This window comes from Lampris incognitus, chromosome 21, assembly GCF_029633865.1.
Source record: "Lampris incognitus isolate fLamInc1 chromosome 21, fLamInc1.hap2, whole genome shotgun sequence".
NCBI classification, from domain to species: Eukaryota; Metazoa; Chordata; class Actinopteri; order Lampriformes; family Lampridae; genus Lampris; species Lampris incognitus.
The window spans coordinates 16,795,699-16,809,918 of NC_079231.1; the positions used below are offsets into that span (position 1 = coordinate 16,795,699).

A 14,220-nucleotide genomic window follows, 5' to 3' on the forward strand; every position below is an offset into this window, starting at 1 on the left:
AAGTCAAGTCAGTTTTATTTGTATAGCCCAAATACCACAAATTACAAATTTGCCTCAAGGGGCTTTACAGCAACACAACATCCTGTTCTTAGATCCTCGCATCGGATAAGGAACAACTCCCTTAAAAACCACACGGCAGAAAACTGCAGATGAACATAAAATATTCAGGAATCCACACCACAGACAGTACCACTGACCATCTCTGTAACACATTGTCCACAATTTCGAACATTGACCATACACGGTCCAGCCATGTACTGGGTTTTGACCTAGCCTTGTTTCAAGCCTGAATACAGAGCCAAGAGGAGGTGCAGGAGTCTAGTTTCCTCTCAGACCCCTTGAATTACAACATGCTGAAAGGCTATTGTGGATTTTTTTGCCCAATGATGCCATAAAAAAAACTGCCTACCTGTTTTAAGCGTTGCTGTTACAACGCGTGACCAGTAGGTGTCACTGTAAGCCTATTTATGTACTAGTAAACGTCATTTGAAGACTGGAGAAAATCTTACTCCGATCTGAGAGCACATCTTATACAAATATTCAAGACAATCCAAAAGTGCTGGTTTTGGGTCACAATCAAAGCTTATCGCTCAATAACAAATGCAAAGAACAAACAAAAAATTGTCTAATTTTCATAGTCGCACGACATCTACACCGAGTACCCAACAGTGGTTCACAAGATTACCTGATTTTTGTGTGTGTTTTTTTTTTTTTTAAACAATGCATCTCCCAGGGCCAGGCGTGAGAGACCAGCGTGAGACCAGCGTGCGTCGGAAGCCACAGGATTCTTCTTCGGTGCCTGTTTTCCTGTCGGCGTCATCTGCTCGTCACAACTCACTTGCACATCCCGAGCCCCAGCTGTTGCTGTGTCACATCTTGTTTACACCAGGGGCCACGGCTGTGTTTGACCTAGTTGCTGAAAAGCCCGGGAGGCAGCGTCAGCGGCCCGCTGCAGACACAGAGATGGAGGGATTAAAAAAAAGACAATGCACCGCCCTGCACGTGTGTCCTCACGCATGGCACAGCAAACCTAAAGATGCACCTGCACGTAAAATGTGTATGGAAAAAAAAAACACTGACAACTTGGTTTATAATTAAAAATATGGTTTAATGAACTTGCCTTTAAACCATCTAGGTGGTAAGAACAGCGGAGGACTGTCAAGACAACAGATGTTTAGAATGACCATCTCGTCCCAAGTGCAACACTTCTGCGGCCAAAGCCCATTTCCTGTGCAAAGCTGTGAGTTTCAGCAAAACGGCGACGACACCATCTGCTTTCTGAAAGTGTAAGTGCTTTAAATGTCACATGTTTAATACATCTGTAATGACTCGTGGCTTTATTGTCATCCACACTCCATTCACATAGGGCCAGTGTTGAGAGGTAGGCAACACATACAGACACATTAGAAATGCATTTATGTTGACATCCACCCCAGCCCCGAGGAAGAGAATAAAGAAGGTTGTGAGAGGCATTTATCTATTATCTGGATTGTAATATTTTGTAATGTTTTCAGGCGAAACTTGCACAGCACATGAGCATGCAGGACTTCCTTGCAGGAAACGGTATATTTCTTATTTGCTCTGATTTACTTTTGTTTTCCCACATTGTATGCTATTGGGAATATTCCTTAAGACTTGATCCGATGACATCAACACTTCAGAAGTTGTAAATCCGTAAATAACGTGCACCAACGCCTGCTTTTAAACTCGCTACAAGCATAGTAAATGGTTTACTAATGCAACAAACTCTTATCTTTCCTGTCAGTATCTACTTTCCACTGTCAAATGGCACTTAAATGTCACTTAAATATCTGTGCTATGGGATATCGTCACTGATCTGAGCTCTTCCTGTTGTCCAATCTTGTTTTTTTTTAATCCCAATCCACAGAATGTGGGTGGGAGCTGATACCAAGTACAAGATGTTTTTCTCAGAGACTCCAACTCATTACTTTCTTCTTAATGCTGCTCAAATCACTTAATAAGTATTTTAATGATTAAAAATGGGCTTCTGGTATCCTCCCCCGACTAAAGTTTAGCTATGATTTTAAATTTGGCCCTACACTTTTAACTGTGGCAATATCATCTCTGAGGGCTGGACCAAAAGCTACACCTTTGCACATGATTTTGTTGTTTGCTGAACAAATAACAATGTCAACAACACATCTTTGACAGTGAAGTAACACCATAAATACTAATATAGGTTACATTCAATAACAGACAGGTTTTTTTTATGTTCTTTTATGCAGAGGAAGTTCACGCAACGCAGCGTTCTTCATCAGCGCTTTGCTTCACATGCTCAGTTTAACAAGCAATGAGACCTGGAGGCTGCCCGGTACAATCAGCCTTCAGCTCCACTGAAGCGACTGTGGGTGATGCTGAAGACTCAACACCATGGTGGCGGTGGTTGAAGGAATGGAGGGTCTCTCTTAGTTTTCAGTCAACGTGGTTTCCACTCAATAAAAGACAGTATGAGGTAAAGTCTTTTTTCATCACCTAACTTAAACGGGTATACGGGAAGTCCCACAATCAATGTCCACGTTTGAGGATGCCTTTTGTCTATGGTCCCTCAGACTGTATTGTGGCGTCCGTCATTGGCTGTTGTTGTCCTGGGCCACGGTCTCGTTTGGTGGTAAGCTGAGCAGCTCCTCGATCCTCTTCATGTCCTCTTCAGTTTGGTCAGACTGGTTACTGACGTCCAAATCACCGATCAGATCTTCGGTCAACTGCATGCGTGCCGTCCTTAGTGGTACAACGAGAGTTAAGTCATTGGCTAATAACAGAAATTCACAACATAACAATCAAAATTAAAGACAGGCTTCTCAAATGTGATATAAATGGTAAATGGACTGCACTTATATAGCACTTTTCTAGTCTACTGACCACTCAAAGTGCTTTACAGTGTATGCCTCATATTCACCCATTCACACACAGATGGTGGAGGCTGCCATCCAAGGTGCCAACCTGCTCATCAGGAGCAGTTAGGGGTTCAGTGTCTTGCTCAAGGACACTTTCACATGCTCTCCCGCAGGAGCCAGGGGTCAAACCAGCGACCTTCCGATTACTAGACGACCCGCTCTACCTCCTGAGCTACGCTGCCCATTATTAAGGTAAGTTTGTGCCGTAAGTGTTGTTACCCAGTGAGACGAGTGCTCAGAAATTACAAGGTATAAGAGAACAACCAAGAGGTTCTTGAGGTGTACTTGTGGCTCGTGTGGATATTACGTGTGAAAACATGCAAACGTACCATTCAGCCAGTTTGAGCTCATAGAGTTCTCTGCGTTCTCTCCTCCTCCTGTCTTGGAATGGTTCTCCTGCCATATTCTGCATGCTAATGATCAAGGCACCAGTAGGAAACCTGAACAGGAAGTCAGCTCACGTCAATGATGTGCAAACATACTGTCTGCAAAAGCCCATTGGAATAAGGCCTCGAAAACTAATATTGAGCATACATGCATGCAAGGTACACAACAAAAACAATGTATTCAAACATACTACAGTTGTATTCTGAGCACAGTCATTCTGCCACATGCATTAATGAGGGACTCTTAAAGAGGGTAATTAAAACATTTTCTGGATTTGGCGTCCGGGTGGCGTGGCGGTCTATTCCGTTGCCTACCAACACAGGGATCGTCAGATCGAATCCCCGTGTTGCCTCCGGCTTGGTTGGGCGTCCCTACAGACACAGTTGGCCGTGTCTGCGGGTGGGAAGCCGGATGTGGGTATGTGTCCTGGCTGATGCATTAGCGCCTCCTCTGGTCAGTCGGGGGCACCTGTTACCGGGGGGGGGGGGTGTCACTGGGGGGGAACAGCGTGATCGTCTCACGTGCTGCGTCCCCCTGGCGAAACTTCTCACTGTCAGGTGAAAAGAAGCGGCTGGCGACTCCACATGTATCGGGGGAGGCATGTGGTAGTCTGCAGCCCTCCTCAGATCGCCGGAGGGGGTGGAGCAACAACCGGGACGGCTCGGAAGAGTGGGGTAAGTGGCCAGATATCCAGACATTCTCTGGATTTTGCAAATTTACTTCATTCAGTCATTTCTATAGTCTTCTTGCCGAGCTGGTTTACTTGGGATAGGCAGACCTGTAAAACTTCTCCTGCACCACTTAATCACGGCTGTCACAAAACTAAATAGATAGATGTTCTTTGTTGTCCACAAGGAAAATTCATTTTGCTAAGGTCAGTACACCACATACAGACAACGAAATAAATACATAACACCACAGTAAAAGCAGAAATTATTTGAAAAAGAAAAGCAATGCGTTCTACCCATTTTGGGAGTGTGTGTGTGTGAGTGTGCGTTTGTGTGTGTATGGGGGGGCTGTTGGCACAACAGGTCTAGTTCTTCCAGGTGGAGCGGGAGAGGGGGTTCACGGGGGTTGGATTTGTTAAGAAACCTAATAGCAATGGGGATGAAACTGGCCCAGTCCCTGTTTGTTTTGAATACAAGGGCAACATATCGCCCACCAGAGGGCATGATCTGAAAGTGATCTTATTTGCTTTCTTCACCACCCCTCTGGTCATAGAGCTGATGGAGGGTTGAGCACTGCCCCCCCTCAGAGCTGGGACCCCAAGGAGATCACCCTCTGCAGATGGCCTGTTGGTCTCTGGGAGCCTCTCATATCAAGCCAGAAAAGAAAAGGTGAGGAGCGCTCTACATGGCAGATGTAGAAGCTACGCAGGAAGGGAGGGTCTACGTTAAGATGTCTCACCCTCTGTAGGAGGTAGACCCACTGCTGGCAATTTTTGAAGACGGTTTGTGTGTTGTCTTGAGGGTCAGCCCACTGTCGATGATGCTCCCGAGATACTTGTAACTGCTAGCCCTCTCCACAACCTCTCCTTTGAGACAGGGTCAGCTTCCCTCTGGAAGTCTATGAGGAGCTCCTTTGTCTTCCTCACGTTTATCCGGAAAAAGTGCTCCTCGCACCGCTGGTGCAGCTTTTCTGCCTCCTCCTCAAAGTGGGCAGGGCTGATAACTCAAAGCTGAGTCAAGATTGTAGTTTAACGTCAAGGCAGTAGCATTCGTCACGTCTACCTTCCACAGAGTACTCATTAGAAAATACTCTGGCTTATGAATTGTTTTGTTCTCAGCTCCTCCCAGCCGTATTTGACCAAATCCAACCCTCTCTTGCAGCCCAAACCACTCCACCTCACTTCCTCTCACACCTCCGCCCTGTGCCAGGGCAGGGTGCACGGACAGGGGGGTTTAGGGGGCGAGATCTGGAGCGTGATGTGCTTTCCGATTAGCCGCCCACTTTCTATTCTGTCCCTTCTGCACCTGGCAGAGCCGGGGCTTGGGCTGTTTGCACACATCAAACGCTCCAGGTGGCTGGCCACTGGGGCAGACAGGGAGATGGAGAGGGAGGTGGAGGCTGCGCCCGTGCGCAAGCCAACGGCAGAGGAGAGAGGGGGAGGAAGAGTGGGAAAGACTCAGACTGAGCCAACTGAGCCAGGATCACAGAGACAATCAGAACTGGCCTGTCCAGTCTGTTACGGCGTCAAACACCTCATGCTCAGTCTTAATTGTGCAATCGGGGTTCGAACCTGTTATTGGCTCTCGAGAGGACAGCGGCAAAGGCTGGCAAGAGGGGAGGAACAGCAGGACAAAGAGAAAAGGCAAGCTTTGACACAAATAGAGGTGTGTCAGAGGGGATAACAAATTAATGGGAGGTGGGGGATGCTTCGGTACAAAACCCAAGAAATTAATGCAGACAGGAGAGAGGGGAGGAGCAGGAGTGCAAGTTGAGTCAAAACCAGACTGTGCTAGATGGAGACGAGAGGCTGAGAGTGCAGACAGAGGGGGGCAGCTGTTGCCTTGGCCCGCCTCCCTGCTCTAGTACCCAGAACACGGTCCTCTGTGGTGCACATGAGTCCCTCTGGCACCCAGTATGGGAGGTGGGGGTGGGGGAGGGGGAGGGGTGCGAGTAGGGGTGCAGCTGGGGAACAGAGGGTTGCTGGGAGGAGCGCAGCTGGCCGCCAGAGTGTTCACTGCGCTTGCCCCGCGCACGGATGAGGGGCTCACGAGCACATCGCTCCGTCCAAGTGTTCACTCGATATTCTGTCCTAGATGTAGTTTCATCCTACAGACATGAAGGTACGGTGAAGATACACAGAGATGTTTTTTGATTTGTTCTGGTATTAAGGAAACACTTAAACATGTGAGATATTAAACAAAATGCTGATTAATGTTGTCTGGTGCATGATCATAATCATTTTCATCAGACAGTTCGTGGCTGAGAGAAATAAACTGATCTCGATGGCAGGTATGGCACTGAAACACTCATTTGGAGTGTTTGGGGTCACTGGTTAAACTCCTGTATTTCCAGTTACTGTTGGGTGGACTGGATAGTGCAATGTAGAATAAGCTGAAAACGGGTCAGTGTTTCTTACCCCAAGACTGCTCCTATGACTGTCCCTCCAATCATTCCCATCAGCCCCAGGTTGAGTCGGAAAAGGCCTCCAGTCACTGCTGCTCACACATACAAAAAAAACACAAAAAAAAAAAAACATTTTATTCAAATAACAACTCGTACTATTAAAATATAAATAAAAGGAAAATACATTTTGATGGTTACGAGGCATTATAAAACGGTTCATAATTATTACTGTTGCATTTTCAAAATGGAAACTTCTCTCAAAATGCTCGAATTTGTTTTGTTTGCCATCGTGTGCATCTTTATAGTCTGAAAGGTATGTTGGATCAGCTGTGCTTGGCCAAAGGGGCATCATTCAGATTAACATCTGATGGCAGTCTCCCTTGAAACCGGCTTGAACAAGGCCAAAAAAAAAACAAACAAACAGATATATTCCTTAGATGAGTTTAGTTATGAGTAACTTTGAGGCAGTGATAAACAGTCTCCTGTCCTCTCATAAGGGGGAGCTCCACGTCCAAACAATGTCTTGACAAATTTGACCCACCGTTAGGGTCGGGTACCATTCACATTTGAACCGACACCATTACACAAAGGGCAGCAGACACAACGATGATGGTGATGACGTCACGAGGGGCATCCCATTTCCTAGGTAAAGATTTCAAACTCTACCCCTTATAGCTCCGTTCTGAGGGCTACTACCCAGTAGAGGGCGCTCCAAAAATAGGGGTAGGGCCAGGTGGGGGAATTGGGATTGGACCGTACGCTCACTTGCTCTCTTTTCCTCTAACGTATACTCTCTCAGCCAGATGCGCACTTGCAACAAGCAGTAAACAAGGGGGGGGGGGTTCAAAAGGCTCATAAAGAATTTTATATAGATTTAATTTAATTCACAACACAAACCGCTCTCAAAGTACTGAAATTTGGCACCAATTGATCTAACGTGAGTAGGTACTCAGTAGTACCGATGTAATTGGTTGGTACCCTTAAAAGTATCGAGTTCGGGGCGTCCGGGTGGCATGGCAGTCTATTCCATTGCCTACCAACACGGGATCGCTGGTTCGAATTCCCGTGTTGCCTCCAGCTTCATCAGGCATCCCTGCAGACACAGTTGGCCGTGTCTGCGGGTGGAAAGCCGGATGTAGGTGTGTGTCCTGGTCGCTGCACTGGCGCCTCCTCCGGTCGGTCGGGGCGCGTGTTCGAGGGGGAGGGGGAACTGGGGGAAATAGCGTGATCCTCCCACGTGCCACACCCCCCTGGCGAAACTCCTCACTGTCAGGTGAAAAGAGGCAGCTGGCGACTCCACATGTATCAGAGGAGGCATGTGGTAGTCTGCAGCCCTCCCCGGATCGGCAGAGGGCGTGGAGCAATGACCGGGACGGCTCGGAAGAGTGAGGTAATTGGCTGGGTACGACTGGGAAGAAAAAAAAAGGGGGGAATATCAAGTTTGGCACCCAAGCCTACCCACCCATTGCTTCATTCAAACTTGTGATACACTATTTACAACTTAATTATGTTTCGTAATCTCAGGTGGATTATTTCAAGCTTCATCAGAAGGTGTTTCTCCAGTTATTCATTAAATGTGTCTATTTATAAAACTGGAAGTCCTGGGTTATAACTGTGTACCCACAATTCACTGTAAACTCTGGTCACTGTATTAGTTACACCTACCTCCTACCAGGGCAGAACCCTCTTTTGCCCTCAGAACGAGCTGAAATCTTTGATGCATGGATTCAACAAGGTGCTGGAAATTCTCCAAGGGGATTTTGGTCGCGACTTGATGATGTCACACTGGTCCTACTCATTTAATATTATGGAGTAGACCAGTTTCCGGTTTGCCGGTCCGGTTCGGTGCACGAGATTAAACCGGTTTGATTTTACGCAAACCGACTGAACCGGCATTTGTCAGTATGAGACATTCCGGCAATTAAAAACAAGCAACCTGTGCCGATGGCGCCACGGTGCTAAATCCGACTTGTATAGCATTAGTAATAATAACAAGCAATATGACAACATGATTAACATAATACTATGTTTGTTTATAAACAGACTCACGGCACCAGTACTGTCCGACAGGCCGGGTGCAATTTGTTGTGTCGAGTCGGTACCATGCAGGAAAAAAGCGCCATTAGTGCCGAGCAAGCCAAGGCTGACCGGATGTTTTTGTTCCACTCACCATTCTCTGCCATTTTTAGACACTGGAGCAGTGCTAAAAAGCCCAAGAAGGCGGCCCTTTATGAGAGGCTGGAACCACCACGTCTGGCACCAATGATTATACCACAACCCAAGTCTTTTAGATCACGTCTCTCTCTCTCTCTCTCTCTCTCTCTCGCTCTCTCTCTCTATCTCTCTTTCATTCAAATATTTAATTTAGTCAAACAGTACTAGGTGCTGGTCTAACAGTAACTAGATGTCTAGACCCTGTCTACATGCTTTATAATGAGACAGTCAAATGATTCACTGTCTGAGGGAGCAGACTGTTCATAGGCTGGTATGCCTAATAGGGTGACCACTGAGTGTATATATAAACCAATACCAGTACACACCCACACTTCTTTTAAAAGGGGACGTTTTAAAAATCAACATAAAAACACAAGACTTTTCAAGACAGATCTGTCTATGACACAGCAGAATCAACAACAAATGTGAAACTGCAGACAACAAACATGTGTGGTTCACCTCCACTGAAACCCCATGTGACTCACCTCCTGCTGCAACATAATGGCTGAGGCTGTACTCGTCTCTGTACACAGACAACCCTGTGCTGATGGAACTGGAGAGGGGGGGAAAGATTGGAAAGATTGAAAGGAAACAAACAGAGACGGGGGAAAGAGGGAGCATTGTGAATTTCTTCATTTTTTCCCCCAATGGCATTATCAGTGTTTATGAACATTAGCAGAATGTGATTTTCTATTCATTTGTAACAGCGTTAAGGGCTCACTCTGATTCTGTGCACACTTTCAAACAAGTCCAACTTATCTACCATTTATCCGGGTCATATTTGGAGGAGTATTTAATGCTCACTTGAACAAGGTGACAAACGCAGCCACTCTCCAGCTCCACCGCCAGCCGTATCTCACAAAACCACGGATGGCTGCATTATGGGCCGAGCGCTGAGACAGACAGAAAAGGCAGTGCCACAAAGCCATTAGCTACTCTTTTATAAAGACCTGTATTTACCCATTAAAATCCAACTAGCTACACATGGACTTTTCTCTCAAGAAGCTTCAGTTTCACACAGTCACATATGGAAGCTGGAGGCTATTATCACAGCCTCCAGAGAAACACTTATTAATACAAACCAAGTGAAGAAGCTGATATTTTGAACACAAGCACCTCTGCAGACACTTACCATCCCCCAACACTCGCCAACTTACCACGGCGTCCACACGGCTGGTGTAGATTTCTGCCTGGTGGAGTTGAATGTACCTCTGCCTGGCATGGCGAGCTGCTGGCATGCCTCCGTAGACCAACCCGATAAGCGCAGCGGCTGCACCACTCTTAATCACGTTGGTCAGCTCCTCCGGGTATTTAAGTGTCTCACTATAGGGAGGTGGGATAGAAACGGGTTTGCTCAACTCATTTCCATTCTTATACACAATGAAGGATATATTATGTGTTGACCAACACAGAAAGCAATTGTAATAACATGAGTTGGCGACATCTATGACTACAAATGGCCCATCCACCCATTAATTTATTTTACAATGTCCAGCCTTTAAAGATAAAGCATCTAGTTGTGTTGGGCTGAAAGAACACCATGAGACCAAATAGGGTTGATAGAAAGTGGCAGAAGAGCATTCAACAGAAGTTAATCGACAAATAGATTAATTAGTTAATAGACAAAAAGGTTCTGAATAGATCACAGAAACACTAACTCTCTGTCAAAGAGGTCCTTGATCCGCTCCCATCCAGTATCCCGGAGTACTGGCTTGATGATTTGCTTTGGTAAAGTAGTGGGGGTGGAAATAGGTGGAACGGGGGTATCGGTGGTGGTGTCAGAGGAGGAGGGGGAGAGTAAGGGTAACTGTGCAGGCTGGGCAGCAGCCACATCTGCTGCAAGGACCCTGGGGAGCAGGAAGTAGAAGGAGGGGTGCTTGGCGAACTGGATGAGACCCTGCAGTAGTCCGGTGCTTTGAGTGCCCTGGGGGGATAAATCTGCTTGCTGTCTCCACAGGGCCAAGTCAGCTCTGGGTCGCTCAGGATGCATCATGCTTCAGCTGGCGCAAGGCTGCAGTGGAGAGGCATGAAACACATGGCAATGGGTTGCTGCATTTGCTGCTTCTGCCTATAATCCATCCGTCAAAATAAATAACCTCAAGATTTTAAAACCACTGCTTGAGATACTGTACAGATCAACAGTTGTTTGATGAATCTGACCTATCGAAGCACTGAGCATACCTGCAAGAATTACAGGGGAGCACATTAAATAAAACACCAAGCGTGCCTTTTTTCACATACATAACATAGCTAAAATTCAGTCTTTCCTGTCCATTTGTTCCACCCAGACTTGATTACTATAATGTTCTGTTTTCAGGTCTGCCACATGCTAGTACTAAATCTTCAGATGGTTCAAAATACTGCAGCTAGATGATTCCTAACTAAAACTAGAAGATTTGATATTACACAAATTCTTGCCTCCCTTCATTGGCTTCCTATCTATATTATATCAGACTTCAAGGTGCTTCTGCTGACTTATTAAATCCTAAATGGGTTTGCCCCATCATACCTGCCTGATCTCCTTAAACAGTACATTCCATCTCGAACTCTCTGTTCTCAAAATGCAGGGCTGTGTGCACCCAAAGTTAAAAATTCAGCTGGTGGCAGAGCCTTTTCCCATTGGCCCCGTTCTTGCGGAATAACCTGCCTGCTGCCATCAGACAATCTGTCTGTTGATTCCTTTAAATCCAAGCTTAAAACTTGTCTTTTTGCCTTAGCCTGCAATTAGTTGCCTTTAAATTGAGCACTTCACGACCTGAACTGCATGGCGGGTGGGTTTCTGTCTCAGTGAATTTACCAAGCACTGTTCTGCCGACGAGATTATAGAGTATAAATTAATAAAGCTGTTTTCTCCTCTCACATGTCTTTTCTCTCTCTCTCTGAATGATGTCCTCTACTTTCTCTTCTGCCGTGTATGTGAATGGTGTGATGTGAGTGTCCCCCGTGTGCATGCGTAGTCTGTCCTCCTCCCAGGTCTCCATGGTAATGATGGTCGCCACCTGGACGCTACTTGGCATCCTCCTTCACGTTCTTTACATACCTTATAAATCCATATATATATATCTTACTACAACTTGGGTCTTCTATCCCGATTTTCCCTAAACACACTCAAGCGGGATACGTGCTGCCATGACAACCGATTCCTTGTAAAAGCTTACTTTCAAACACACAATGACAAGTATGATAAACGCACTGTGGCTCTTCTTGAGGCCGGCTGCACATGTATGTAAAGAACTTGCCACCAGAACCGCGCATGGGCAGTACAGTGCCGTACTGCTCACGTTAGCTTGGCTTACTAGCCCGCTGTCAGGGTTTATAGGACAACTTACCGGCGGGAAGCGCGTCTAACTTTTACAACGAACAGTTCGCTGTACGAGCCGCAGCAACGCTAACACATAACCGCAGTTCAACAACTGAACTGTGGCACTAAAGTAACGTCCCTCGGCGGCATCCGACTCCTGCCATTCTAACGTACCGTCCTTGTGGTGACCTCCGACCTTAACAAGCGATAGCGTTATCGTTCGTCGTGTAAAGACAGCGCCATCTATCTGTGGAGGACCGAACCATCTCGTCTAATGATATTGAAACCAGGCAATTCAGAGTATTATCAATTATAAAGTTTGACTAATCGAAATGATATAAAGTTGTATTCTTGAAATATAAACTCAGTTCAGACCCAGTTCGCCCCCCCCCCATTATTATCACGTTTAAAACTGAAACATTGCACAGAGGCTATGAAAGAGTGATGAAGGGGTGTTTGATTAAATAATGACTAGAAAGACAAAATCTTGGAACAACTCAACAGTTTAATGATAGAAAATACTGCTGTGCAAGCTGGAACCATGATATGAAGGCTGGTTTTAAACCAGGTAGATCGCAGCTTCTTTTTTTTTTTGTCAAAATACAATACAGTACCTTATCTAAAGAACATCTCATTACAATAAACAGTACAAATGACATGGTTGTTTAAGTGAGAATGTGCTAAATCTTAACAGTATAAGGTGAATACTAGAACGTATTCAACATCGCTGTAATACAACTCCCTATGTCCAACTCTAAGACAAATTGGGTTTAAGAAGGTAAGATGATCAGAGTGATGCATGTTTCTTGGAACCTCTGCAGGTCAGAATAACACAGTTAGAAGGTTTTATTGATTCATTATTGCTTTCTGTCGGCACTTAGTGTACAGTGTATACATGACTTCTGATCATTACTTAGTGTTTTAAGCTCAACAGCATAAGGCGAAGTGCACCATAATATGCACGTTGACACTTGGCATACGTAAATGGTTTGTTGTGTTAAAGCAGTGGAAAGTGGCAACAGAACACACGTTTGTGGAAGTTTTCCCAGCTGTTCACTAGAGGGCAGTGTGGCAATGCTAATGTCAAATATATGGCATAATCACATGATCTACAAAAGTCAATATTCCTCAGATGTCACTTTTAGCAAGGTGAAAGCATCAGGTTGTGTCAGGAGTGTTTAAGATATAATGGGATAAACAGATGTTCACTAGAGTGCAGCTGTTAGCCAACATTGGTAGGGATGCACCAAAAACACAAATTTACACACCAGTCATATAAATAACCATTTGAATGCAATTGCAGGACAGAGCAATGCAGTCTTTGCAAATCTGCTCAAAATTATAGGGCAAAAATAGCTTGAGATTTCATCTATATTCTCCACTGAAGTTACTTAACACCTGTGTACAAGATGGGGGGAAAAATGTATAGAAAAACTGAATTGCTTTGAAAACACATTGTACATGTGGTCTGGATGACCAGATTTGGCCTTTGGCTAAATTCTTTCATTAGCTACAGGCTCTTATCAAGTGGTTGCAGCCTGACCTCAGACATCACAGATAGTACTTGCGCCACTATCATCTCTATGAAATAAAATGTTGCCAAAATGATTTTCAAAAATGACCGCACACTTGTACAGGTGAAAGCTGCTATGATGAAATTCAAGTAATCGAAACTAGGATTTGAGCTAGATGTTCCACGATACCACATGGGTGGACTCAACATGTGATAAAACCACAAAATCCGACCCCAAACTGATGCAGCTGCATATGGTTATTGGGCAGCTTTGGTTCTTCTTGGGGATTTTATAGGAAAAGTGTTTTGTTTTTGTTTTTTTGGGTTTCTTTTTTTTTAAACTGTTAACACTCAAGTAAATCCCTGGTAAGATGAAGTTAGTGTTTCAGGAGAGGCAAGGTAATGTTCTCTACTTTGCATGTGAACAGTATGAATGAACATCTGTATGGATAAATCTGCTACATTAATATTTCTGCCCCCCAAATTAATGTTGTTTCATTTCTGGAAATACACACAATTTGGCCTACTTTTTTTTTAAAGCAGAAAAATATATAAAAAATAATCTAAGATATAAAAAACGAGAGTGTCGAAACTGAACTAAAGAAATTTCACCGTGCAACGTGCTGGTAATAGTGATCAAAACCAAGACGATCAACATGATAATAGAACATCTAAAATAACATTCCCAGACTAAACCCACCAGCATTATTACTACTATAGTCCCTACATCACATAAGAAAAACGTGTTGTGTGATTTCACTCAGCGACGTGTCCACATTGAGACACAATATTGTGAATTACTTGCGTGTTGTTGACGT

At 45.0% G+C, this 14,220-nt stretch overlaps 1 protein-coding gene across 1 annotated transcript; it reads right to left on the reverse strand.

Moving 5' to 3' along the window:
* Positions 1-1,121: 1,121 nt before the first annotated feature.
* Positions 1,122-12,060, reverse strand: timmdc1 (translocase of inner mitochondrial membrane domain containing 1). The gene is made up of 8 exons (XM_056301369.1): positions 11,918-12,060; positions 10,247-10,599; positions 9,746-9,911; positions 9,393-9,481; positions 9,074-9,141; positions 6,388-6,466; positions 3,245-3,355; positions 1,122-2,739 (listed from the first exon to the last, which is right to left on the reverse strand). The coding sequence occupies exons 2-8, from the start codon at positions 10,579-10,581 to the stop codon at positions 2,589-2,591; spliced, it is 999 nt and encodes a 332-aa protein (XP_056157344.1). The 5' UTR covers positions 10,582-10,599; positions 11,918-12,060; the 3' UTR covers positions 1,122-2,588.
* Between the last annotated feature and the right edge of the window lie 2,160 nt (positions 12,061-14,220).

What these genes read in the sequence shown, in the direction of transcription:
- timmdc1 (XM_056301369.1), bottom strand. Translation starts at nt 10,581, where the DNA reads ATGATGCATCCTGAGCGACCCAGAGCTGACTTGGCCCTGTGGAGACAG. An exon ending in CCAGCCGTGTGGACGCCGTG is followed by an intron (nt 9,482 to 9,745) that starts GTAAGTTGGCGA and finishes TGTCTGTCTCAG; the next exon opens with CGCTCGGCCCATAATGCAGC. An exon ending in GTCATAGGAGCAGTCTTGGG is followed by an intron (nt 3,356 to 6,387) that starts GTAAGAAACACT and finishes CTTCCTGTTCAG; the next exon opens with GTTTCCTACTGGTGCCTTGA.